The 27301-nt window shown below is 49.2% G+C and overlaps 1 protein-coding gene across 7 annotated transcripts in view; it reads right to left on the reverse strand.

Annotated features, from left to right (window-relative positions):
- ASTN2 (astrotactin 2) overlaps positions 1-27301 on the reverse strand; it is a 622345-nt gene that overhangs the window by 284165 nt on the left and 310879 nt on the right. For all 7 annotated transcript variants that reach the window (XM_039506369.1, XM_039506367.1, XM_039506370.1 and 4 more), the window contains one exon: positions 6864-7014. In XM_039506369.1, the coding sequence (XP_039362303.1) occupies positions 6864-7014 (151 nt within the window). The remainder of the gene's footprint in view (positions 1-6863; positions 7015-27301) is intronic.

Consider the following 27301-nt stretch of genomic DNA (forward strand, 5'->3'; position numbering starts at 1 on the left):
ATCACTCTGAGTTCCTCCAGCAAAAGAAATTAGCTAAATGTGAATTCCTGCTCAGATTTCCTTCTGGGTACCAGAAAATGGTCCGTCTAGATGTTAGAGTGGCAGCTGAAATACACTGGGTTGTGTTTCCTTACAACCAGCACAGGAGAGGTTGGCTGGCTCTAAGAATCTGCCTGGGGACACAGTGTTTGTCTGCTAAGTCACCCTGAGAGCAGGTGTTTGAATCTTGCACAAAGATGCACCATAATTTCTGCTGAATCGTGCTAGCCAGTGGATCCAAAGAGCTGCAGCCTGCATGTGTGCGGGAGCAGAAGGAGGTGGTTCTGGGACAAAGTGACCCTGGCAAAGAAAACCCTTGGGAGAGCTGAGCAGAAAATGTCGGCTTTGCTGTTAAAGGGATCAACCAAGGCAGAGCCCAGAAAGGGGCCATGCTTGGATTCATACGGCATGTGTGCACTCTGGTCAGAGCAGGCTGGGAACTTCCCACCCTCCAGCTTTTACCAGTTATTTATTTTTACTTACTCTTTAATTTAACAAGCCCTTTCCAGACCTGGCAGTGAGGTCCAGGCCACACAATCCCTTTTCCCAGCACTTAAATGGCCAAGCAGCTTTGCCCCTTTGTTACACTTCTATGTGCATCAGGGACTGAGCCGGGCCCATTTGCGGCACCACGATGTGCCAACCTCTGCCCGGTCTTCAGCTGCTATTCGCCCCTGTGTTGACAATCCCTTGGTTCAACCCCCCTGGGAAACGGGCTGGCCACCCATCTCCCGTCAAACTGCTCCTTGTGAGCCACCTCAGTTTAGCAGTTGCTTCTTTCCATTCCGTTACTGTTCTGAAATATTTCCAGCGACATCTGGGAGCTCTGACACATGCTTGCTTTAGCTACTGTAAATTTAGGCTTGTTTTAGCTCATACTTGGCCACTTTTCTCATCATTACTAACACTGGTAGCTAATAAGGAAAATAAGAGGAATTGGGGATTGTAAGTTGTTTGGGGGCAGGGAGCATGTTTTTGTTCTGTTTGTACAGCACCTAGCACAGTGGGGTTCTGGTCTATGACTGGGGTTCCTCAGTGCTCCCACAATACAATTAAATAATCACATGTTTCAGGATGGTAGCTGAACATTATAGGGATCAGGAAGGAATCCTTCACTGCCCCCATGTGCATCTTTGTATAACTGGCTAGGTGCATAATAACTAGAACTAGTAGAAATTTTTCTGACTGAACTGTTTTCTGTCCGAAAATGCTGATTCAAAGAAATGGAAACATTTCTGTGGAAACGCCCCATTTCATCAAAAATTTGGACAGGAAATTATTGAAACATTGTTTCCACTTTATTGTTTCAACGTGTATGTTGCAATATAATGATACCACATAAAAGCCAAAAGGATAACGTCAGAATGAAAGGTTTTGACCTTCCCAAACTGAAATACCTCAAGGAGGTTACTTTGATGTTTCTGAAACAAAATATTTCAGAATTTTTGTTTCGTGATAAGTTTTGAAATGTTGATACTTTGTTCTGATTCAAGATGAAGGACAATTTTGAAATGCCAGAATTTCCAAGGAACTGAAAATCCAAGTTTCTTTCATTATAATTACAAACCCAACCCAACTTTCTCTGAAACATCATTGTTAGCTTGTGCTGGAGCAAGGAGAGCTGGTAAAATGTTTGCTGATGGAACACTTTTCCACTGGAAGATACTGAGTTGACAAAATCGAAAGTTTTCTCAGGAATGTATCAATTTCATCGAAATGTTGAAAGAAAATTATCAGAATGTTTTGTTTCCACTGTGTCATTTTGACTTTTATGGTATGACAACATAAAACATGAAATGATGGAGCCAAAACAAAATGTTTCAACCAGTTTTTTTCTCTGTTTTGGGAACAAAATTATTTCACAATTTCCATTTCAGGGTAACATTTGAAATGTCAACATTCGGTTTGGATTTGGGAAAGTATGAAATGCCAGGAATTCCCAGTGGAATGGAAATTCCATGTTTCAACCAGCTCGATTCATACCTACGGGCCCCACCGCCTTCCACTGGAACTGCATCTTTAGCTTGTGCTGGAAGGAAGAGACCGGATGTGATGGGCCACTGATCCTGGATTGCACAGCCGATATCTCTAATGCAACAGCTACATTCTTAAATTAAACCATTTTGCAACACTGCCTTCCAGCGCCTCAGGAATATTGATATGAAAATAGCAGGGGTAGCTCAAGACAGGCCGAGCTAAGGACTGTACGCCGACCAGGAGGCTAGGACCAATTCCCACTCTGTCTAAAACAGGGGTGGGCAAACTTTTTGGCCTGAGGGCAACATCTGGGTATGGAAATTATATGGTGGGCCCTGAATGCTCAAGAAATTGAGGGTGGGGTGCGGGAGGGGGTGAGGGCTCCAGCTGGGAGTGTGGGCTCTGGGGTGGGGCTGGGGATGAGGGGTTTGGGATGCAGAAGGGTGCTCCAGGAGATGAGGGGTTTGGAGGGCAGCAGGGGAGATCAGAGCTGGGGCAAGGGGTTGGGGCGCAAGGGGGATGGCTCAGGGGTGCAAACTCCTGGCGACGCTTACCTCAAGCAGCTCCCAGAAGCAGCGGCATGTCCCCCTGCCAGCTCCTACCCAGCAGTGCAGCCAGGCAGCTCTGCTGCATGCTGTCCCATCCATAGGTGCCGCCCCTGCAGCTCCCATTGGCTACAGTCCCCGGGCAATGGGAGCTGCAGGGGTGGCGCTTGGGGCGGGGGCAGTGTGCGGAGCAGAGCCTCCTGGCTGCCCCTACCCGTAGGAGCCAAAGAGGGGACACGCCACTTCTTCCAGGAGCTGTGTGGAGCAGCCCCCGATCCTGCTCCCTGGCTGGAGCGCCGGAGCAGGGCAAGACCCAGACCCTGCTCCCCAGCAGGAGCTCAAGGACTGGATTAAACCCAGCTCTCCTGAGTCCCAGCTCAGTGCCTGAACTGCAAGAACATCCGCTCCTCTTCCACAATCAACAGGAAGTTGTGAATGGTGACCCATCTGGCCCCCTCCCGACATGTCTGACTGACTGGCCTTCGCCGCCTCAGTAAATCTTTGTGCTCTCTGCTGCATAGGGGTTGGTGTGGCAGGAAGAGATCGTTTTGGGGGTTCGGATACATCACTTTCCTTTTATAACCTCTCACAGAGGGGAAAGCTCAGTGAAAGAGAACCAGAGAGGGGATTATTAGAGGCATCTCTGTCTGCTCAGCAGCAGGATTCTCACCAGCCTCCCCTTACCATGAAGGTGAAATTCTATGGGCTTTGTCAGCTGATCTCCAACTCTGTACTCCAGTCCTGAAATCTCTCCTAGTAAAATCCTTGGCAAGAGTACTGCAGCCCAAGCCCCTTCTCCAGGGAGAAATCTCACAGCTCTGCTTTTACCAGAATCCTCCGGGGGGGCACATTTCAGCCCCAGCGATGTCCTATCGCTGATCACAGCGCCAACCACCAGCCAATAGTCACAGGCGCTCTGTCTCTCAGCATTTCTGACGACAGAGCTTAGCTTTCCAGATCATTCATCAGCTGATACCAATTTGCCTGCTCATTGAGCCAGTTTTGCTTCTCCTCCGGACTCCCAAGTCAATCTCTCATTGATATTTAAACAGAGAAGACAGACAGACAATTTCCAAAAAGGTCGAGGGAGCGAGAATCAGCTCTGGAATGTCTCCCAAAGGGGGAACTCAAACAACTTGACTGAAATCACATCAGGGCTGTGACCAGCCCTGCATTTCCCGTGCAAATAGCTCAGCAGGGCTTCCACTGGGCTCCATGAGTGGAAATAGCGGTTCGGGGGGTGCTACAGCACCCCCTGGCTTGGAGCGGTTTCCATTATATACAGGGGATATAGTTTGCTTCAATGGCTCTCAGCACCCCCACTACACACGTTGTTCCAGCACCCCTGAGTGGAACAGCATGAGACAGTCCAGACCTAGAAAGTTCGCGCTTGCCCCAGAACCAGTCCCACCTCCCTTGCTAAGTAGGAAAGTTGTCTGGACAGAGGAGGATCGGTGCCAGCCCCGGCATAGCATGGAGTCCTTTGCAACCCACCATAGACTGGTTTTCTATTTCTCCAAGCAGGAGGGAGAGAGGAAGAGAAGCAGAGAGATGACAAGAGAGAGGAACGGAAGAGGGTGGGGAGATTAAAGCTTCGTGCCTCTAGCACCTTCCATGGCAACACAAGCTTTTCCTCATCGGCCTGGTGAGGGGAGCAGAAAGGACTCCACTTTCTGCCTGGAAGTGGCATGGATCCCGGTGACTCACCAGTCCAAGGCTAGCCCTGTTCGTCCCACACCAGGGCCGCACGCTGGAAGCAAAGAACAAAGGAAGCAAGCAGGAGTGTGTGTGGAGGGGTGGCGGGGAGCCTAAGAACAGCAAGCACCCCGGCCCTTCCAGCTCCCCACTCCCACCCAGCAGCATTTTACACCCACATGGAGGCTGCTCTGTCTCTCCCCAGCAGCTATCAGGGATTGCACTCCAAGGTGATTGCTCACGCTGATTCTCCATCCCTTCCCCGGCCCTCCCGTGTTTTGTTCCCATTAATTATAGCCTAAACATAGCCATTAGGAACAGGGTCAAGGAAGGGAAAGAAGCCCCATTTTCCCTGAGTGACATGGATTTTAATGGGCACTGCTTCATGGGTGCACGCAGGGAGAGCCAGGCCTGTAATTTATTGACAATTTCTATCTTAATACGTCTTGACTTTTAAAAGGCGGCATCTTGGCGGCGCTTCTCTGTGGCGCACGGCAATCAGAGCCAGGGTTGTTGCTGACAATATCTGGGAGGTGCGTTACTTTTCAGGGTGAAATGGCGAGAGAGAGAGAGAGACAGACCAAAAAAAAAAAAAAAACACGAAGCGAGGAAGGGAAACCAGCTGTGTAATGACCCACATTGTAAAGTGCTGCCTGTAACACACCAGTGCTATTAGGTGGCCACGCTAAATGTGCTGAACGAGCATTTGGGGGTGGGGGGGCCATGTTAAGAGCCACCCAGAGACGGCGCCACTCCAAGCTGACCTTTCCCGGCTCCCGTGTATAAACATCTTCAATAAAGAAAGAGACGCTTCACTCCTGCTTCCAGAGAGCCGAGGAGGGGGTCGGAGAAGGCTCCTGCAGGGAATAGGGCGGGTTTGGAGAGGGGGTGATGGAGGGGTTCGGAGAAGCATCTAAGGTTGTGCACATGTGTGTGAGAGAGAGACTGAGTGTGACTATGAGAAAGACATGCATGCATGAAAACCAGCATATGTGTGTGTGTGTGTGTGTGTGTGTGTGTGTGTGTAGGGAGATGACTCTGTGTGTGTGTATGTGTGTGTGTACACACGTGCTGAGGTGACAGAGAGAGTGTGTATACACACAGAGGAGTGTCATTATCACTGGCAATCTGGTGTGTGTGTGTGTGATGAGTTCCAGATTGGCCCTGTGTGCCAGTGACAGAGAGTGTCACTGTCAGTGAGTGTGTGTTTGTGTAAAGTGTGTAATGACGCAAGTGCTCTGCTGTGAGCGCTAGGAGAAGGATCCCACTTCAATCAGCTTGTTGTTTTCAGGCTCTTTTTACAGAAAGAAGACGACTGATTCTCCAAGGTTGCCAGGTGACTCTGTTGCACAAGAAAACCTCCCCATCCCCCGCAGTAGTGTTAAAAATCAACCTACAGCAACAAGATTCCCTTGGAGAGGATTGTGATGCTGGAAGGTGTTAACGGCTGCCATCAATCACAGACCTGGATAAAGTCAATAGGTGCACTAAGCACCCTTCTTTCAGGCTTAATGAAAAGAGCAATTACGCCTGTTCAAGTAATGAGAGCTGGAAAGAATGAGAAGCTATTGCCCAAGGCACTGGGCTGCCTGGCAAAACCTGAGCAGAGTTAAGCAGCCTGGGCCCTGGGATTTCCAGGGGATTGGTTGCAAATGCAGGGACTAGGGGGATTGTTTGGCAAGCTGTGACTGGGCGTGCATGAGAAGCAGAAAGCGAGAGATGCAGGGGTGAGTGTGGCCCTGGGAGGAGCTGAGAGATGGGGCTTCTTTTCGACGCAGAACTTGCTGGAGAGGCAGACTCAGATTTCTGAGCAAGGAAACTGCCTGTTGTTGTTTGTTCCTACTGTGTTTGGGGAAGCAGGACTTTGTGTGTGTTCTTGGTAAACAAACAGGATTGCACCAAAGAAACACCTCCCTCTAGCATCAGTTTCTCCTCCGAAGGGAAACCACCCTGAAGAGAGGCTACCCACTGGGGCCAAAGAGGTGGCAGGGCTTTGGGAGGGGCACAGGGGAGGAGGGAGGAGTTCCCAGAAAGCTGGGAAGCATGTGGGCGATGGAGGAGAGAGCAAAGTCCTTTTCCAGTCCATGACACTTTGGCAAGTACATGACAATTGACTCTGCATTGCTCCTTTAAGCTCCCGAGTCCTCCGCTGTATCTCTGGGGGCGCTGTTGGGCTGGAGAACAGATTGCTCATTCCTGAAGCAGAATTCGCACCTGTGGCATTCGGTGCAGCCAGCAGGGTGGGGATGGGGGCATTTCCCCAGTGGCCCCCACCCCTCCCCGCAGCTCAGACCATTCTACCAGACGTGTTGACTTTCCACAGGACCCTTGGGGCATCTGTCCAGCTAAGGCCAGAGCAGTCTGCTCCCACAGAGCAAGGCAAGAGAGAGACAGAGAAGACAAAGGTGGGACAAGGAGGAGAGAGAGAAAGGAGAAGGAGGAGAGAAAAGGAAAGAGAGACAGACAGACACACAGTTCCGCTGCCCAAAAAGGCAACAGAGATTCCCTTACCCGCATCCATGGACAAAGAACAAGCAACTCCCAGCCAGGGCACCCTCGACAACACACCATCTCTCTAGAGCACCCATCACCCCGTGGCATACATACCACACAGCCCGTGGAGTCCACTTTGCGGTCCGACACACACTTGAAGTTACGGGTGCAGCCACCGTTGTTGCGTGAGCAGTCTCGGACCGGCCCAAAGGAAGAGAGCAGGTCATTGATGGTTTCGAAGTAGGTGGACAACATCGCTTCTTCCCTTGGAGAGAAAAGGCACTGTTAGAACTGGAGACCGAGCAGACCCTACAGGTGGCCAAAGGGGGATAACGAGATGGAACGTTTTACATGAAATATTTATGTGAAATATGCTCTGTCATTGAAGCTACACTGTTTCATTGGCCTAGTTACGGCCCTCTGTACAGGGGTGAATTCCACCCAATGAACATAATTCCTACCCACCACACAGGGCTTCTGCTTCCAATGCTACAGTGACTGGTTGGGTTGTTTGCGGCGTCCAGTAACCCATTTTAGGGGGAAGACAAGAGGGTGGGATTTCAAACGTGCTGAAAGGCCAGATTTTCAGAGATATTTAGGCCTCTAAATATTCAGATAACCACCTAGCTGGATTTTCAGAAGTACCTAGATGCCTAAAATGCTTTTGAAAACCTCACTAGGCACTTGTCTGCATCTTTAGGTGCTTAAATACCTTTGAAAAACTGGTCCTAAGTGACTTAGGAACACAAGTCCCACTGACTTTCAATGGTCACTAAGGCACTTTTGAAACTCTCACCTCTTAGAGCAGGGGTGCGCAAACTTTTTTGGCCTGAGGGCCGCATCTGGTTTCGTAAGTTGTATGGAGGGCCAATTAGGGGAGGGGGTCGTGGCCCAGCCCCCACCTCCTATCTCCCCCCCCCCCCAGGACTCCTGCCCCATCCAACCCCTTCTGTTCCCTGACAGCCCCCCCCGGGACTCCTGCCCAATCCACACACCCTCGCTCCCTGTCCCCTGACTGCCCCCGGACCTCCGCCACCGCATCCAACACCTCATCTCATTCCTGACGCCCCTCCCAGGACCCCTGCCCCATCCAACCACCTCTTCTGCCCCTGACTGCCCCCTACCGCCCCATCCAACCCCCATCCTTCCTGACTGCCCTCCCGGGACCCCTGCCCTCATTCAACCCCCTGTTTCCCCCCAACCTCCCTGACCCCTATTCACACCCCCGCCCCTGGACCACCACCCCGAACTCCCCTGCCCTCTATCACACCCCCCTGCTCCCTTATCACACTGCCTGGAGCACCAGTGGCTGGCGGTGCTACAGCCGCGCCGCCCGGCTAGAGCCGGGCCATGCTTCCGCAACCACCACGCAGCCCAGAGACCGGGCCAGGCCGGGCTCTGCAGCTGCGCTGCCCCCGGAGCTCACAGCCCCACCGCCCAGAGCACAGCGCCGGCGGCACGGCGAGCTGAGGCTGCGGGCGAGGGGGAACAGCGGGGCAAGGGCCAGGGCGAGCCTCTGGGGCCAGGAGCTCAGGGGCCGGGCAGGACGGTCTCGCGGTCGCAGGCCAGATGTGGCCCATGGGCTGTAGTTTGCCCACCTCTGGCTTAGAGCCACATCAACAGTCCATTTTGCAGGAAGCAAAGATTTCAGGGCTGAATGTGTTCTTCCAATTCGATTCCTGTCAGAGGGGGTTGAGAGCACTAAGCACTTACAGGGTGTTTTTCTTCTTCAAAGTGTTCTCCAAATATTAACTCATCCCCGTAACACCCTAGGGGAAGTAGAGATAATCACGCTGCTTTTCTGACGGGACACTGAGGCACAGGGAGGTGAAGTGCCTTGCCCTAGGTCACAGAGTCACTGCCATTGTTATTTCCTGCCCATGTTTCATACATCTCTTGGGTCTCTTTGTATTAGGGCTGGTCGACACTGGGTCCTGAATCAGCAAAGCTATGTCCCTCAGGGTTATGAAAGTCACCCCCCTACGAGACAAGGCTATGCTGACCTTACCCCCAGAGTAGAGAGCACTGGGTCGATGGAAGATTTTTTCTCCTGACGTAGCTATTGCCTCTTGGGGAGAACCCCTCCTGCTGCGGCAGTGAGGCCAGGTCTACACTAGGAAATCAGGTCAGTATAACCAGATCACCAAGGGGTGTGAAAAATCTACACCTCTGAGCGACGCAGTTAAACCAACCTAACCCCTGGTGTGGACAGCACTTGGTCGACGGGAGAATCTAGCTACCACCTCACGGGGAGGTGGATTGTCTATATCAACGAGAGAAGCCCTCCCATCGGTGTAGGGACCATCTTCACTGAAGCCCTACAGCTGAATCATTTTAAGTTCAGACTAGCCCTGAGTGTCTACACTGTAGCGTTTTCAGTGTAGACATAGTGTTAATGCACCGTCATCACTAGGATTTACAATTCCTCACACGTGTGTGTCTGGGTGTAGGGAGAGAAAGAGGATGAGACGTCTCACAGCTCTAGTGCAGCTGGGATTCCAGGGTCAGATCCTCAGCTGGTGTAAACCACCATAGCCCCAATGACTGGAGGCGGAACAGGTGTGCAAAGCCAAGATGGCCCTTCTATCGCGTTGTGCTTGCACCAGAGCGATGAGGACGGAGGGCAAGCTGGGAGTTGGGGAGGGGGAATCAATTCTCTCTTTTAATTAAATCTAGAAACACCAAATGAAAGAGGCTTTTGTGACTCTTGTACGGCCGGTGATTTCTGCTGGCAGCGATTAGGGGAGGGGGGAGGGGAACCTCGCTCTCTGAAATTACGCCTGGTGTAATGGATCATCGCTGACAAAACAGGGGCAGCGGCTGATGAGCCTGAATGAGCCATTACATGTATTAAAATATTAACCTCCTCGGAAGCAGGGGCGGGAGGCAGAGAGATGGAGGGAAGCGTTTAAATGTCACCTCTGAGACGAGTGGGGTAACAGCACCTTCTCCAGACAGGCTGTTGGGCTCCGGACGGACTGATTCTTCATAAATGTTTGTTAAGTTGGCGGAACATTGCTACAACACGAAGGCCTGACAGGAGGACATGGCGCACCGAGGAAAGGACGGGCGGCGAGCTCAGAGGGAGCTGGGAGCAAATTCTGGTTTTGCTGCATCTGAGAGGGGCTGCTCAGCTCTCCGGAGACAAACTCTGCGCTCCACAGACATGGACACGCTCAGCTTTCCTTTTGTAATGTTGGGGTGGATTTCAGCGCCGCAATATTTAATTAAAACGCTCACACAACAAGACAGGGTCAGACGGTGTCGCAGGCAGTGGGTGATTTTCTACACAGAGAGCTCTGCCTCTGGCACATCAGTCCCGAGCTGCAGCCCCCTGCTATTCCAGTCCTAGGACTCCCACCCACCCTGCCAATGCCCCTCAGTCCTGAGCTGCAGCCCCCTGCTATTTCAGTCCTAGGATCCCCACCCACTCTGCCAATGCCCCTCAATCCCGACCTGCAGCCCCCCTGCTATTTCAGTCCTGGGACCCTCACCCACCCTGCCAATGCCCCTCAATCCCAACCTGCAGCCCCTGCTATTTCAGTCCTGGGACCCTCACCCAGCTCTGCCAATGCCCCTCAATTCCAACCTGCAGCCCCCTGATATTCCAGTCCTAGGACCCCCACCCACCCTGCCAATGCCCCTCAATCCCAACCTGCAGCCCCCTGATATTCCAGTCCTGGGACCCCCACCCACCCTGCCAACACCCCTCAATCCCGACCTGCAGCCCCCCTGCTATTCCAGTCCCCTCCCCACCCAGATCTTCCAATGTTTCCTTAGCCTCGCTCTACAGCGCCTCCTGCTGTTCCAGATCGGGGCTCCGCACAACCTTTGCCAATTCACCTTCTTTCTGCCCTAATGCCCCACCATCATCCCAGCCCTTGGTTGCTCCAGTAGTTCTGCAAACATACCCCATTGCTGACCCACAGCACCCCCTGCTGTTGTAAGGCCAGACGTTTTCACAGTTCTGTCAATGCACCTGCAGCCTTTGTCACCAAATGCCTAATCTGGCTGAGCTCCACTGCCCAGCCCTCCCCCCACAATCACGCACGTCCATGCGTCTCTGCACTGACCTGGGAGCCTGTTACTAGGCGTGTCCCGGACAGATACTGCACAGTGCACATTGGAAGATGGAAAAGCCCTTGACTGACACCGCCAACCCCATTTCTTCTGCGGGTCATTAGATGGGGCCCCAGGCTCAGAATCCTTAATCTTATTCCTGGCTCGAACCTGGACTCACTGAGTGACCTTGGGCAAGTCAATTAAACTCTCTGAGCCCCAGTCAATCACAGAGGGAAGGTGGTGGCTAACGGTGCTCAGCCACCGTGGAGAGCAGCAGGTACAAAGCCACTATCTAAATGCTAAGCATGCCGGGGAGGTGAGCTGCTCGTGCTCTGACATGCTGTACCACTCAACCTCTTCATCAAAATTTCACTCACCCCACCAGCTCTGCTGTTAGGTCTAGGAACAGTGCAAATGTTAAATGTCGGTGGTAATGCACCAAAGGGTATTAACCAAAAGACAAATCCAATCGGTTGCTTTATGGGCAATTCAACAAGACGTCTCCTGTCTGGCTGAGGTTTAGATCAAAGGCTTCTTTCTCCCGCTCCTGGCCTATGGCTGGTTTCTGGCGAACTGACACCTCGCCCAGAACTCATTTCACCCTGTCAGTCTGAGCCAGATGCTTGGATTTACACTGGAAATAAGCGCAGAGAACAGATTCTGACATGTCCCATTGCTAATACATGCCCTTTAAGGTCTGTGTCACTCAGGGAGAGATGCTAATGCTCAAGTCAAGATGGAGAGCAAGAGCTGTGCCTGATCTGGGATGTTTAGCAGCATGGGCAGAGAGGGGAGGGAACAGCCCCTCTCTGAGCATCTGGACAGGAAATGCAGCTTCTACATCAGGAAGGTTTCAGCAAGAACCTTTTCTCCTTCCCAAAGACAGGCACTGCAGCACCCCCTGAGCCAGAGGCATATTTATTTCTGCATAAACACCTGAAATCCAGGCTACCTGGTCACCTTTCATCCAGGAGAGCTCAAGCAGCCACTGCAAACTGAATCTCTGACTGCTGCGCTTCATGCCACCATGATGTCCGGATGCCCAAGTGTATGCACTGATCCTTGTGCCTGTCTGCTTCCAGCACTTAGGGTTCTATGCTCCCAAGGGAACAAAACACATCTGTTCCCATACAGCTCTGTTTGTGTCCCCTTGTTAACCACTGCACTGCCAGCCTCTCCCCCCGACTGCTGCGGTGGCTACATTCCACTGACGGCCAGGTGAAAATCTGGGGTTGCCACATCAGATCACTACACCAGGCCATCACGTCTCATCTCCTGCTTCTGATGAGCGACAACACCCATGGTTCAGAGGACAGTGGAAGGAAGATGGGAGGCAGGGAGAGTCTAGCCAACTGTGTATAGCTGTACATTAGGGGAAATAATCCCTCCTTACCTCAGATCAGATAAGCTGCAGCAGCAGCATGGGACTGGATTATCCTTGATGCTTGAGTCTGACTCCCTGCAGCAGTGAGTTGCACAGTTTACCTTGAAAAATTTTTCTCTTCTTTGTTCTACATTTGCTGTTAATTTCACTGAGTGACCCCGTGATCTCTCATAATAGGAAAGGATACTAAAGAGGGACTCCTCAGTCTGCACTCTGCTGTTCTGTATCTCAGAAACATCAAGTAAGTGCCCTCTGACTCCTCTCTGGCCCAGACGAAATAACCCTAGTTTATGCAATCTCTCATGTATGTCAATTTCTGCCTGGGCCTTAACCATCCACTGCAACGCCATGCCCGTACCATATCCCAGCTCCCAGAATGCTACACCTATGTCGAGAATTCTGCGTGCGATGTGGGTCAGAAATATCTGATACACGGAGCAAATTTTGGATCCCAATGCGAAGAACATTTCAGAGTTTGCGAGCAAATTTCTGCTTCCTGAGACCTCTCCCCACCACAAAAGTCCTACATTTAAATGAAATGCACTTGCCTCGCTGCCAGCCCTGCAATACAAGGCTCTCTGACTATTTATATGGCAATACATTCTTTGCATGATACCCAGAGACACTTGTTTTTGTCCACGCTTCACAATGGTTCCTGAGTCAGAGCGCAGCTTCCATTGTTCCCCTGGCAGCGTGCCATCTCCCACTGCCTGCACTTGCTTTGACTACTCATTTGTAAATACTCTTCTCTTCTCCTTCCCCACCGCGCCGCATCCTCCTCCCTCGCCCCGTCATTAATAAAACAGCATCAGTGACAAATACTGCTGGGGGTTACTTATTCATGAAATATCAGTGCCAAGCAATTCTAAAAGGCCCCAAAGCACTCAGCCCAGAACCAGCTCATCACGCCAGTCTCCTGAGCTTCACAACAAGCCTTTCTCCTGGGCTGACTCTGGGAGGGGATTGCTGGGGGTGAGCCCCCTCAGCTGCCCTCTCCTCTGTACCTGCTCTGTCCCTAAGCTAACCGCTGGTGAGACCCTGATACATCCCCGGCATCAGCTGCCCTCTGGTCTACCCACAGCAGTGGAGAGGTGCATCAAGCTACAGCTTTGCTGCTCACGAGTCCCAGAGGCAGCGAATGCTGAGTGGAGATGGGGTCGCTGCATGCTCTGTGAACTTCAGCATCCCCCCCTTTCTGTGTAGGGAACTGCACCCCCCGCCCCCATACGCTAGACAGCAAAGGAAAGGCCCAAGCAGAGAGGGCGACATCTTCAGCCCCAAACACAGAGCTGTCTTCTCTTTAGCCCACCAAGATCGGCTATCCCCACAGGGGGGGCTCCCCACCCCAGCCATACCTAGAAAGGGTGCTCCCCACCCTGACCAGACCCAGAGAGGATGCTCTCCACCGTCCATCCCCCCAACCCTTCACCAGCAGAGAGGGGGCCCTCTGCTGCCCAGCCCCATGCCGCTCCCACACCCACTGAGAGGAGTTGCCTTCCACTGTTCCCTTTTTGGATACAAGGCACCTCTTTGCTGACCCCCCACCCCAACAGGGAAAGGCCCATGGGACACGACCTTTATCCGCTGCTGTGGTTTGCCTTCTAAGGAGCTGCTTGGTAGAATCCCCAGCATGGAACTGGCAGATCCACGGGATGACAGGAAGCAGCCAGGCTGTCTGGTAGAGGTGGAAATTAACCAGGCTGACCCAGGGCAGCAGTTGAGTTGGCTGGAAAGGAGCAGCTGGGATGAACCACGCCCTGGGGTAATAACTTCCACACCAGCTTAATGCACCCAGCTGACATGGCGTTCTGGCCCTGCCCCCTGCCTCAGCCCTGTGCACAGTCCATGAATGCCGGCGGTGCCATTCCTACAACTGGGGCAGGGAGGTGGCAACCATTGTGGGCAGGAGGCAGAACTGCACAGGTGCCAGCAGTCTGTGAGCTGGGTATCCATTCAGAACTCCAAAGCCAATGCACACTGATGGCTATGGCAGGTATGCACAAAGATTAGGTGTAGCAGGTGACAATCCTGCAGTGATTACGGCCAAGCATCACGTGGTTTGATAGGCCTCCATTTCTGGGTGCCCATTTGAGATGACTTAAAGGGGCCTGATTTTCAGAACGCGCTGCGCATCTACCCTCCGAAAAGCAGACCTCTCGAAGGTATCGCAACACGAGTGCCTTACTTCAGCCACTCCGTCACTTTCCGCTTTCAAAAATAGAATGTGAACATGTAATTAAAGACTGTCTGACACCGCAGTCGCCTAATTACGCATACGCCAGTGGGCCTAATTACAGTGGCACAGGCAACCTTAACTGTGGAATTTCCTAACGTTTATATATCACCCCCTCTCCCATACAGATCCAATATTGTCAAAGCTGCCGAGGGGAGGCTGCCTCCCCAATTCCCATAGATTTTAGTAGGCATCCAAATATCTTAGGTGGTTTAAAAAATGTCAGCCACACAGGTCAGATCCTAAGTTGAGGAAAATCAGTGTACCCCATTGACTTTGGACAATTAACTTCAATGCAAGTTGGCAGGATTACCCCAGCTGGTTCATATGAATTTTCCTTAGTACTGTCATGTCTTATGATAGTAGGCCTTATAAGCCTCAATATGGCAAAATTAGATAGATAGATAGATCGACAGATAGATAGATAGATATAACCATGGTTCAAACTGTGACAGGTTCCCTACAAGTCTGTAGTAATATACTAGATATTCAATAAATCCAGCGCTGCATTGGCAGCATTTAGAAGCTTATCCTGGTAACCAGAAACTTAATTAAAATAGGAAAAAAAAGCCCAGAGTCTTTACGAGACATCAAATTGGGGATCCCAGGATCTAGGGGTGAAACTGATGTTTGTTTAGTTATCTGGGACTGATCCTTTGATACTCTGCATAAGGAATTCCCATCAGGCCAGTGGCCTCTTTCATGGTAAAGTACCAAATACACTGAAGAGGAGAGAGCTCAGTGACATCACATGCAAGGGGCAGGGCCAAATCAGTGATGTCCTATAAAGCTAAGCAAGCCAACCGTTATTTTTTTTTCTTTGCCTTAGCAAAGAATCATGATCCCCTCTTCAACGCTGAACAAGCGAAGTGCAAGTAAGATGTCCTAGCTATACACTGACACATGCCTGGTCTCCTAGGCAACCTTTGCTAGAGGAGATTTAGGAAGAGGCACATGAGCACTAATATAGATGATAAACCACATTCAATAAGAGTCTTGTGATTTGCATGTCTCAGTTCCCAGTTCACTGCAGCTATCATGGCGCATAATTATTCTCAGATTCAGTACATTCGATTTCATGGGTGGCAGCACCTTTTTTAAAAAAGTTTGTGCATTTCCAGAAACCAGTGGCTTGATAATAAAACATGGAACACTTGGTTCAGAGCACAGTAAATTCTGGCTTTTGTCGGGGCGATAAGCGAGGGTTAACCACATCAGAGGATGAAGGTCTAGAACATAGAGATGGGATTTCAGAGACCGGTCTCTATCCCTGCTCACATCCTAGAACACACTCATCCACAGAGATCATTGACACTTTCTCCAGACGGCTCCAGAGCACTGGCAAACTGGGAGTGAGGGTGGAGCAAACCTTGGTTTTCTTGGTACAAAATGGGTCGAGTTTAACCCAGATCCCAATGGATGGTTGGGACCACAAGGCACATATTTAGGGCTTGATTCTCATTTAAATTAATGCTTCTTTATACCACTCTGGAAATGTAAAGTGGCCATAAGTTACTCACATGCTGAGAACTCAATCCTACCACAATTAAATAGGTGCGTATCCTTGCTGCTCACCCATGTGTGTTTGAGGAACTTATTTGGTTTAGCACTTGCAGAATCAGAGGCTTAGAAAATCTACTCTTTAGGGTTGGAGACACATCTTCTTCTGTGTTTGGAAAGTGCCTACCATGTGTTGAGTGCTATCAAAATCTGATGAGATTCAACAAGGACAACTGCAGAGTCCTGCACTTAGGACAGAAGAATCCCATGCACTGCTACAGACTAGGGACCGAGAGGCTAGGAAGCAGTTCTGCAGAAAAGGACCTAGGGGTTCCGTGGACGAGAAGCTGGATATGAGTCAGCAGTGTGCCCTTATTGCCAAGAAGGCTAACGGCATTTTGGGTGGTTAAATAGGAGAATTGCCAGCAGATTGGGAGACATGATCATTCCTCTCTATTTGGCATTGGTGAGGCCTCATCTGGAGTACTGTGTCCAGTTTTGGGCCCCACACTACAAGAAGGATGTGAAAAAAATTGGAAAGAGTCCAGCGGAGGGCAACAAAAATGATTAGGGGGCTGGAGCACATGACTTATGAGGAGAGGCTGAGGGAACTGGGCTTATTTAGTGTGCAGAAGAGAAGAATAAGGGCGGATTTGATAGTTGCTTTCAACTATCTGAAAGGGGGTTCCAAAGAGGATGGATCTAGACTGTTTTCAGTGGTAGCAGATGACAGAACAAGGAGTAACGATCTCAAGTTGCAGTGGCGGAGGTTTAGATTGGATATTAGGGGGAAAAAATCACTGGGAGGGTGGTGAAGCACTGGAATGGGTTACCTAGGGAGGTGGTGGAATCTCCTTCCTTAGAGGTTTTTAAAGTCAAGTTTGACAAAGCCCTGGCTGGGATGATTTAGTTGGGGATTGGTCCTGCTTTGAGCAGGGGGTTGGACTAGATACCTCCTGAGGTCCCTTCCAACCCTGATAGTCTATGATTCTATGACAGGGGTGGGCAAACTTTTTGGCTTGAGGGCCACATCGGGTTTCCAAAATTGTATGGAGATCTGGTTAGGGGAGGCTGTGTTTCCCCAAACAGCCAGGCGTGGCCCGGTCCCCACCTCCTATCCGACCTCCCAGCTTCTCGCCCCCTGACGGCTCCCACGGGACTCCTGCCCCATCCAACCCCCCTGTTCCCTGTCCCCTGAGGGCCCCCCCAGGACTCCTGCCCCATCCACTACCCCCTACTCCCTGTCTCCTAACCACCCCCAGACACCCCAACCCTGACTGCCTCCTGCTGCCCCATCCAACCCCCCATCTCATTCCTGACTGCCCCCCCGGGACCCCTGCCGCATCCAACCATCCAACCCCCTGTTCCCCACACTCTGACTGCCCCGACCCCTATCCACACCACCACCCCCTGACCACCACCCCCAAACTCCCCTGCCCTCTATCCAACCCCCCTGCTCCCTGCCCCCCTCACCGCGCAGCACAGAGCACCGGTGGCTGGCGGCATTACAGCCGCACCACCCAGAGCACCGGGTCAGGCCACGGCTCTGCAACTGTGCTGCCCAGCCACCCAAAGCATTGTGGTGCAGAGTGCTGAGGCTGTGGGGGTGGGGGGACAGCAAGGGAGGGGTGGGGGGTGGCCTCCCCGGCAGGGAGCTCAGGGGCCGGGCAGGAGGGTCCCATGGGCTGGGTGTGGCCTGCAGGCCCTAGTTTGCCCACCTCTGTTCTATGATCACAATCTAAATGTTGATTAATGTTAATAAGAATTATTCCCTACCCACCCAGACAGAGCAGCTCAAAATCAAGTATTCCCGGCGCTCATAATTTTATCACATCTTGCATACTTGTTTTCCTTCAAGCTGCAGCTTCTGGAGTCATGTGATTATGTGAGAATCTCGGCTTTCATTTTTTTTTCCTCCCAGTATGTTTCCACTCCTCATGGTTGCAGAGAAAAACTGGAAAATGTGACCCTCTAAATGCTCAAAAACCAGAAAGCAAATAAAAAGACTTCCAAAATTATTATTGTTTTAAATCTTATGATTTTGGAGGTACCTGGCTTGTGATTTTTGAACACCTGGGGGTGGTGCACTGACTAGGCTACATATGCTGAGTAGTGAAAGGAACAGCTTGGAGCAGTGAGATACCTGTTCACCTAAACCACAATGATCACTTAGGAAAACTTGCAGGAAAGGTTATCTGTAGCTGCAAAATATTAATAATTTAAATCATTAATATGAGAAAAAAAAGATGTGTCCATTCAACAAATAACTGGCAGCAGTAATATTTAGTTACTGATGGTAATTGAACACTAATTAACTCATTTACTGAGTTACGTATTTACCCAATTTAAAAAAAGAAAAAGAAAAAAAAATCCTCTCCCTCTATAATGGCAGAGGTTTATATGCAATTTGAAGCAATGCATAATTTTAAAAAAATGTAAATGAAAATTACTAAGTGATTTCTCTTTGCTTATTAATATTTTTATTAGTATCAAATTTGCCAAGCAATTCCTCCCACCATCCGTCCTCTCAAAATGTTAATTTTAAGTTCAAACTAAATCTTAGTAAGTAGCATAATTGTTTTGCTTGGACTCAGTAATTAAAATGCACTGTGTAATTTTCTCTCCCCTGAAGCCTGTGAACCAGGCACTCCGATAACATGCCGATGAGTGGGTTATAAAAAAATATATCAAAATTAGTTGTCTGTGCTACTCTGTGACATAGGAGGACATGTTGAATCCAGGGTAAATGGGTGTGGTTCATGACAGTGGCAAGATTTCGATCCAAAACCCACCGACAACAGTCTTCCAACATATCAAAGGTTGTTATAGAGAGGACAGTGATCAATTGTTCTCCATGTCCGCCGAGGGGAGGACAAGAAGGAATCAGCTCAATTCACAGCTAGGGAGATTTAGGTTAGATATTAGGGAAAACTTTCTGTCAAAAGTAGTTAAGCACTGCTCCTAGGGAGGCTGTGGAATCTCCATCACTGGAGGTTTTTAAGACCAAGTTAGACGAAACACCTAGCAAGGATGGTCTAGGAGGTTTACTTCATCCTGCGTCAGTGAGGGGGACAGCACAGATGATCTCTCAAGGTCCTGGCCAACCCTCCATTTCTATGATTCTATGGCCTGGTCTACACTGAAAACTTACATTGGCATAGCTGTGTACATCTCCCAGGGGTGTGAAAAATCCACGCTCCCAAGGAAAGTAGCTATGAGAATCTAACCTGCAGCATAGACAGTGCTAGATTGATGGAAGAATTAGTCTGTTGACCTACCTACCACCTCTCAGGAGAACCCCTCCTGTGGCTGTAGTGTCCACACTGAAGCGCTGCAGCGTATTAAGTGTATGTCTCAAGCTATGTCTACACTACAATTAGACACCCATCCCTGGCCTGTGCCAGCTGACTCGGACTTGCTGGGCTTTGGTTTAGGTGGTGTAGATGGTCAGACTTGGGCTGGAAACTGGGCTCTAGGACCCTGATAGGTGGGAAGGTCCCAGAGAGCCTGAACCCAATTAAACAGTCCCTCCCTTAGCCTGAGCCCCACAAGCCCAAGGCAGCTGGCACGGGCCAGCTTTGGTATCTAGTTGCAGTGTAGACATACCCACAGATGGTGTAAAACCCCCTGTTAAACCTCAACGGGCTTTGGAAAAGGCTCCAAAGGAAGAAACCAACTCCCATCAATTAAAACAAAACTGCCGCACTGAACTGTGCTGGTGTCTCACCACAATGTACTTTCTTGTATCCTGAATGACGGGGGGAAAGGAGCTGAACTCTGGGTAAAATGGGCTTCCACCCCAAGTTGGGCTATTGAGGGCGAGGGGAAGCAGAGAGTGTTGCAATGATTCATAAGAAGCCCAGACTCTGGCCCAAGACTCTCACATAGTGACTGGTGAGAGGAACAGTCACGTATGGAGGCTGCTCTGTGCCTGGTGTGTGATCACTTCAGAGCCCCCACACAAGGAAAGCCAGGTGACTAGGCAGGGACAAACTTCCTGCAGGGAGAGGAGGAAAGAGAGGTGCCAGCTCCCTCCCGGTTGCTGTTCATCTCCCCTGTGGCCAGTCTCTACACGTCGATCTGGTTCTTTATCTACCCACATTGAAACCCGTCAAGAACCCAATTTACCAGAGACTCTCAGAACTGAAAGAAAACTCTACCCCTGCTCCCCTCCTCGCTCCTACTCAGGCAAGTCAGAAGCCCAAATCCGAGGTGGCTGGTGAATGTCGGACATCCAAAATCAATTCATAGTCAACTCAGATTCCCAGCCAGACCAACCCTGGGGTTCTCGGAAGTACGTAAGGAACACACCTGCAGCTCTACAAACCTAGGGATATATCGGGTAACATCTCACACTATGGGGATGAGGGTGATATAAGAACCTATACAGAATTACACACACAAAACTATGGTTAAAAGAACAGTATTAAAGCTGCAAAGCCCTAGCGCTCCAAAGTTAAGAAATGCCAGAATTGAACTGAGCCATGGCACGTTAATTCACCCCCTTGTGCGTCTGCATTATGATACAGTCTTTAATGACAAGAGCACCTACTTGTTCTCCCACAGGTATATTCAGTGCACACGATGGATGGTGCTCTGTTTGGACCAGATATTTAACGCTCCTACAGATGTACATAGGAGCCTAATGGGATTTTTAAAAAAGCACCTAAGTGCCTAACTCCGATTGAAAGGAACTGGGGTCTAAAATTGCTCCACATGACTCCCAGTCTCCTTGCCCAACCACTCCCAGTCATAACTTCTCTCCTCCCTCCAATTCCCTTCTGACCAAACTCCTTGCCCCAGTCCTTGCCTTTCCCTCCCACCCCAGGTCTGGCTCTTGTGCCCTCTGCATTCAAATCCGGCCCCTTCCATCTCCATGCTGCTTGGGTGCCCGCGGAGGGGGGTCATTGAGAGCACAGGAGAAACAGGGGCTTCCTTGATCTCGGATCTGATGCCAAGCCCCACTCCAGCCCAAAGCAGTCGGGAGCAGCCTTTACAGGGACACTCCGGCTTCATCCTGTACTGGAGCAGGCTCCATCATTCTGTGGGGATGGTGCGCACGCAGTCTGGTGAGCATGAGGCACGACGAGGGCATGGAGTATGCTCAGTGAGGATGGAATCGTTGGAGATTTTTGTCGCTAGAATAGAAGTCTCTATTGAGCATGTGCAAACTGCAATTTTTCAGAGGCTTATAACTTAGCCAAATGTAGGCTGGTTTTCATGGGCACAGCAAAAGACACATCCCTGTGCCAAATGTCAAGGCCCTGTTCTAAAGCACGGGGGGCACTAAAGCTGTTCCAAAAAGAGGCCACCGGAATTGTTCAACGTGGCCAATGCAACGTTTTCCTCTAGCCTTGTTCTTGCAAATGGCTGAACTGCTTTGGCTGAAATTTTCCTAAAAGGTTTAGCTTGAGGCAGACACCTGGCATGGAAAATTTCAGAACAGTCAAAGTTTGGCAGAGTTATAAGCAAGTAAAAATAGGATTTTATAATGGGAGGTATCAGGCAACCTTAATAGTAGATTGTGCTTCTAGCCCTGCCTACAATCAAACGGAAGAGAAGAGAACAGAACCAATTATTCAGGGGACTGATTCTATTTCTATTGTAGTTCAAAATGGCAAAAGCTCACATCAGCTTCACCGGTATAGGATAAGATCCTCAGGCAACACGCATCTCACATGTATCCATTCTGAACAAGGCCATAATTAAACAGGTGGGACATGGAAGGGAGTTGATCATCCAATCACCCTTTTCTTTTCTGGCCTCTCAAAATAATTAGCATCCAGCAAACCCAACATGTAAGGTCACTGTTCATTCATCACCCCCCAAAAAAACAGCTGGTGATTCATTTGTCACAAGCTAATGACCTGCATTCCCCCCTGCAGAAGGCTCTCTGGACTTTCTGTCTGCCTTCCCTCCAGCCCCAATTTACTATTCAGTGAAGGTTGGCAGGAATAAGAATTAAATATTCTCCTGCTACTTTGCATATGACCCTGCTGTGGATTAATGTGTAGTTTGCGCACACAGAGGTATGGTCCACATTGCTGCCATGGTAACCACATCAGCTAGCGATTTGGCCAAAATACATGAGGCACCCACTGCGGAGCTCTGGGCTTCAGCCTGATTACAGTGATAGACGGTCTTCCCCTCCTCACCCACAAGGACACGCTCAGCTAAAATAGGCCTGGTCAGCACATTGCCAGGTGTTGGAGCTAAGAACTAAATAATTGTGTCTTATTCAGAGTTGCAGATTGAACAAAGAATCCCTGTTCCTATTGTGTTCGTCTCTTCTGTAGGGAGACGTTCTCCCCACAGATCCAACCTTGAGTTTATGAAAAGTTGGCATGTCAGCCTTCCACCTCCCTTCCCAGGGACCAATGCCTGCCTTAAGACATGAAGGAGACAATCTGTATTGTCATATACTTTCACTGTTTCTTTGCTTTAACCCCTAGGAATGTACCTGTTGGACAATCAAAGGAGTTGCTCCATTCCTATGGACCCCAAATCAGAATTCAACATATATATTTTATACTAATAACATTTTATCAAAGTATTAATTAAATGTTAACTTGCTAACTTGAGACCATGGGTGGAGACATTATGTAACCTTTTAATCACTGGCTAATGTGCTTATCTTGTCTTGCTGCAAAACCTATCCCGGGGTGTGGAACTGCCTACCCCGTCACTTTCCCTCACCCATGGAAAATCTAAATATTCTTTTGTAATCAATTGATTGGCAGTGTCTCTGAGCCTAATAAGGTGACACTCTGCCAGTGCTGTGTGTAATAAACTCCTATGCTTGACCTCGACACGGTGTGGATTTATGTCCTTCACACTGGGATGGGGGTGGCAGGGGAGGGGGGCACATGGCGATTGGGGAATTGTTTGTCGATAAGAGGCAGAAAGGAGAGGAGTCAGGGATGGAGCCCTGAATATTACTTTCTAGAGCACACTTCAAAACCTAGTCCATGCACCGCGTCTTACAAAATGCTGTTCAACAGGGCTGGTTATTAGGGAGGCTTCTATGCAAATAGATGTTAAAATCCTTTGTTCTTCTAAAACGACTTCCATCAGATGCTCTCAAAGCACTTCTTAAAAGTAGATAAATATCCCCATTCCACCGATGGGGAAACGGAAGCAGAGATGTTACTGAAGGCTACATTTTCAAAAGTGGGCCCAACTTTACACATTTAAGGTATGTCTTGGGTTTTACCCCAAACCCCACTGCTGTCCCCACACAAAAACTTCTGGGCTAGCCAGCCCAGCTGGGATAGTGGGTGAGAGCCTGGGCTCCATTTTAACTTGGGCTGCAACGTACTCACTTTGTAGTGAGGACACAGGCTAAAAGCTAAATCACTTGAGCATTGACAGACCTCCAATGCCTCCCCTTGGAGGACACACAATTGCCTGGGAAAGAATCTAACAGCATCAGATCACAAAGAACTCTGGGTTATACGCTCAGTGAAGATATAGTAATGCAATTTGGGCTTTCCAGTGGGTAACGGTCAAACCCAGGCTAGGCTAATCCAGGTGCCAATGGCCCAAGTTACCTCTGCAGTGAAGACACACCCTTACGGACAGATTTTCAAAAGGACTAAAGTCCAGAGCCACAAAGGTATTTAGGCTCTTGACTTCCACTGAAATTGGGTGCTGAGCCCTTCTGAAAGCTCCATTCCTCAGGGTCTGATTTCCAGAGGTGAGGAGCACCCAGAACTTCCTTGGGCTTCAGCAGTCACGCCCTCGCCTCTCTACTGGTTGAGGACATGTGCAGTGGAGAGGAAATACTCTCAGCAGGGTGAGGGCAGGAAGGGTGAGAGGCAGCGTTTGCTGTGCTGAGGGAGGATGGTGCAGAAGTCATGGTAAGAGGCGGTTGTCAGTAGCAAACCTAGGAGGAGGCACGAAAATGTGGAATGAATATTCAAGTAATCTGGGTTTGTAAGGCAGGCTTAGGGAGTTAGGGGAGGGGCAGCTGGGGAGAGTGTATAGGGCAAAAGACGCCTCAGGAAAGAATAGTGCCACGGTTCAGGTGTTAGCCTGAGACTCGGAAAATGTGGGTTCAGTTTCCAGCTTCGTCACAGACTTCCTGTGTGACCTTGAGCAAGTCACTTAGATTTGTTGTGCCTCAGATCTCCATTCATTAAAAGACGGTGAGGTGCTCAGACACTATGGTAAATGGGACCTACAGATCCTAGATATATAGGAAAGAAGAAACAAACAAAAACCCCACAGCAAGCAATTATAAAGATGTGGGCTGCGATCTCTTTGACCACTTGGACTGCATGGGCAGACTTCTGTGCCCGTGCTGGACCCTACTGACGGCTGTGGGGCTGCTTGCAGGGCGTTCAGGGAAGGACAGGGCCTGAAATTATAAGATCTTTGGGGCAGGTGCTGTGCCTTCCCTGGTGGGTGGAAAGCCGTCAGTGCAATCTAGACCAGTGGTTCTCAACCCGGCGTACATGTACCCCTGGGAGTACACTGAGGTCTTCCAGTGGGTACATCAATTCATCTAGATATTTGCCTACTTTTAAAACAGGCACTGACAAAGTCAGTACAAACTAAAATGTCATGCAGACAATGTTTTATACTGTTCTCTATATGATACACTGAAATGAAGTACAATATTTATATTCAAATTATTTTATAATTATACAGCAAAAATGAGAAAGTCAGCAATTTTTCAGTAACAATGAGTCTGTGACACTTTTGTATTTTTATGTCTGATTTTGTAAGCCAGTAGTTTTTAAGTGAGGTGAAACGTGGGGGTTCGCGAGACAAATCAGTCTCTTGCAAGGGGGACAGCAGCCTGGAAAGGTTGAGAGCCACTGATCTAGACAACATCTTTGAAGTATCAATTCCAGACCCTCCTGGAAGAATGGTAGCTTCTAGTGTAAGCCCCATAGTGGAGAGCTCCACAAACAACCCACAGCCACAGTCAGCACAGGAACAGCATCAGCTCTAGGAATTCCTTCCCTGTAATGAGCTGGCTCTCAAGCTTGCTCCCAGCTGTTCAATTCCAGAGGCAGCTGCTATGCATTTTTAGCCTTGCCTGAAGCCATACTGTGCAGGAAATGCTACCTAGTCACACCTGGGGCCAGGAGTATTCTAGAAAGGTAATCAGCATGAAAAAGAAGAAGAAAAAAAAGAATCTGGATCTCAGTTCTGTTGCATCTGTTATTGTTCCTACAACCACACTGGTTGCCACCAAGCCTGATGGCAGATGAAGAAAACATTGACATTCTGCTTGGGTAAATAAAGACAAATTAAGTGGAGAACTGAACATGGTAAAGCGATCATGATTTACTGGGGGTGGGGAGGGGAAGATGGTTAAAGGCAGAGAGCAGCAGACGGCAAGTGCCTGGGCTGTATTATAACCCAAGGTTCAGCTCCCCATTTTCACTCAGTTTTTGGGGCTAGGAGAGTTCCAGCCCAGACGAGACACACACTTTGTGTGGGGCCTGTTTTGTGTGGATTTGTTTTGGTTTTGGGGGGGGGTTTGTTTTTTAACCAGGACAAACACTAATATTAAGCTGGTACAGCCTAAGAGACCGAAATTAGAGATTAATGTACAAGAATTTGTGTTAGCATAACTGCCACCTTCTAGTGCCAATTGCACGTTTGTTACACAGGGCACAGGCACCTGAGTGTGTAAACTACAAACATTAGACACTCAGAGGCCCAGACCTCCAAAGTTACCTAGGTGCCTAACTCCCATGGGAATTACCAAGCTTCCCAGGGTGGACCATTGCTGCAATGGAGTGCTAAATGGTATTACACTGTCCAGTCACTAGGTGGCACTGCATGTAAAATACTTTATTGAAACAAACCTCAGCCTTACCTAAATGACATGGTGTCATGAGTAAACTAACACCAGAATCAGAAGGAAAACAGCAGCAAATGTTGCAGATAGAACGAAAAATGCAACAAAGATTGCAAAAGCTCATCAACATGTCACTTTTCAATGCCCCAGAGAACTTCAGCTTTGACAAACCTTCACAATGGACAGATTGGAAGCAAATTGCAAACAAACTCCACTGGAAATCTACAGGTATCTTCCTTAATTTATGCTATGGGGAAGCAAGCCGAGCATATCTTTAAATCCTTTGACTTTACTGCAGTCAATCACAAAGATGACTATGAAAGGGTTCTAGCTATGTTTGATACATACTTTATACCTCAGAGAAATGTGGTTTATGAAAGAGCACGTTTTCACTAGAGAATTCAAGAACCAGGGGGAAATGCTGAATGTTTTATAAGAGTTCTGCATACATTAGCTGAAAACTGTGATTTTGGGAATGCGAAACATGAAACTATCAGAGAGAGACTGGTTATTGGGTTAACAGATAAAAACCTGTCACAGCAGCTACAAATGAACAGAGATTTAAGCCAATACAGATAGCAAAGCAGTCAGAATTAACAACAGAACAAAAGGCAGGAGCACCTTGAAAAAACCTGAAACTAGCTTAGAAGCTATAGACAGACACTTGAGTGTTAGAAAGTCATTATCATAAAACCCCTGAGGCAAGGAGAGAGAATTCCCAGGCTAAGAGGGACAAATTCCAGCCTACATGCACAAGGGATGGGAAAAAGCCATATCTCAAGAGAGGATGCACTTCCAGCCAGAGGCGCTTGGTGTAATACGTGCATGAACTATGGATATTTTGCAACTGTTTGTCACATCAAAGCAGTCAGGGAGTTGGACTCATATTACAGACAATCAAGAGCCATTGTTTTTTGATCTATCATTTGTGATGACAGAGCCTACCAAGAGAGTGAAACTGGCTATTGATGGCAAGACTATTGACTTTAAAATTGACTCAGGAGCTGATGTCACAGAAGGGACTTACAATTACCTTCAAGTCCTCCCAGAGCTGAAGTCACCTGACACATCCTCAACTAGCCCTGGAAGTATTCAGAACTGCATGCGCCAGGTTCATCACAGAAACAACTGATAAAGACAAACGCTGTGCATTCAGAGTGCATGTGATCAAAGGCTCAAAGATCAGCAATCTTATCAATCATAGCGTGGCAGACATGACTGACCGAGTATGGAAGGTGGAAGAACTGGATGGAGGATTTGAGGATATCAGTGTTTTGAAAGGAGATCCAGTACAAATGAACTTAAGAGACAATGCGGGGTCATGCAGTGTACAAACACCTCAACCAGAGAGACCTTGGAAGAGTCTAGCTGCAGATTTATGTAGATTCAGAGGACATCATTACTTGCTCATTATGGACTATTTTTCCAGGTATATAGAAATAATGTACTTGAAAGACATAACACGTCACAGAGTTATTGAGAAACCGAAGTGCACTTTTGTTCTCTTTGGTATTCCAAAACAACTAGTGACTTGACAATAGACCACAATTCACTGC

The sequence above is a fragment of the Mauremys reevesii genome, linkage group 19 (assembly GCF_016161935.1).
Source record: "Mauremys reevesii isolate NIE-2019 linkage group 19, ASM1616193v1, whole genome shotgun sequence".
Classification (NCBI taxonomy): Eukaryota; Metazoa; Chordata; order Testudines; family Geoemydidae; genus Mauremys; species Mauremys reevesii.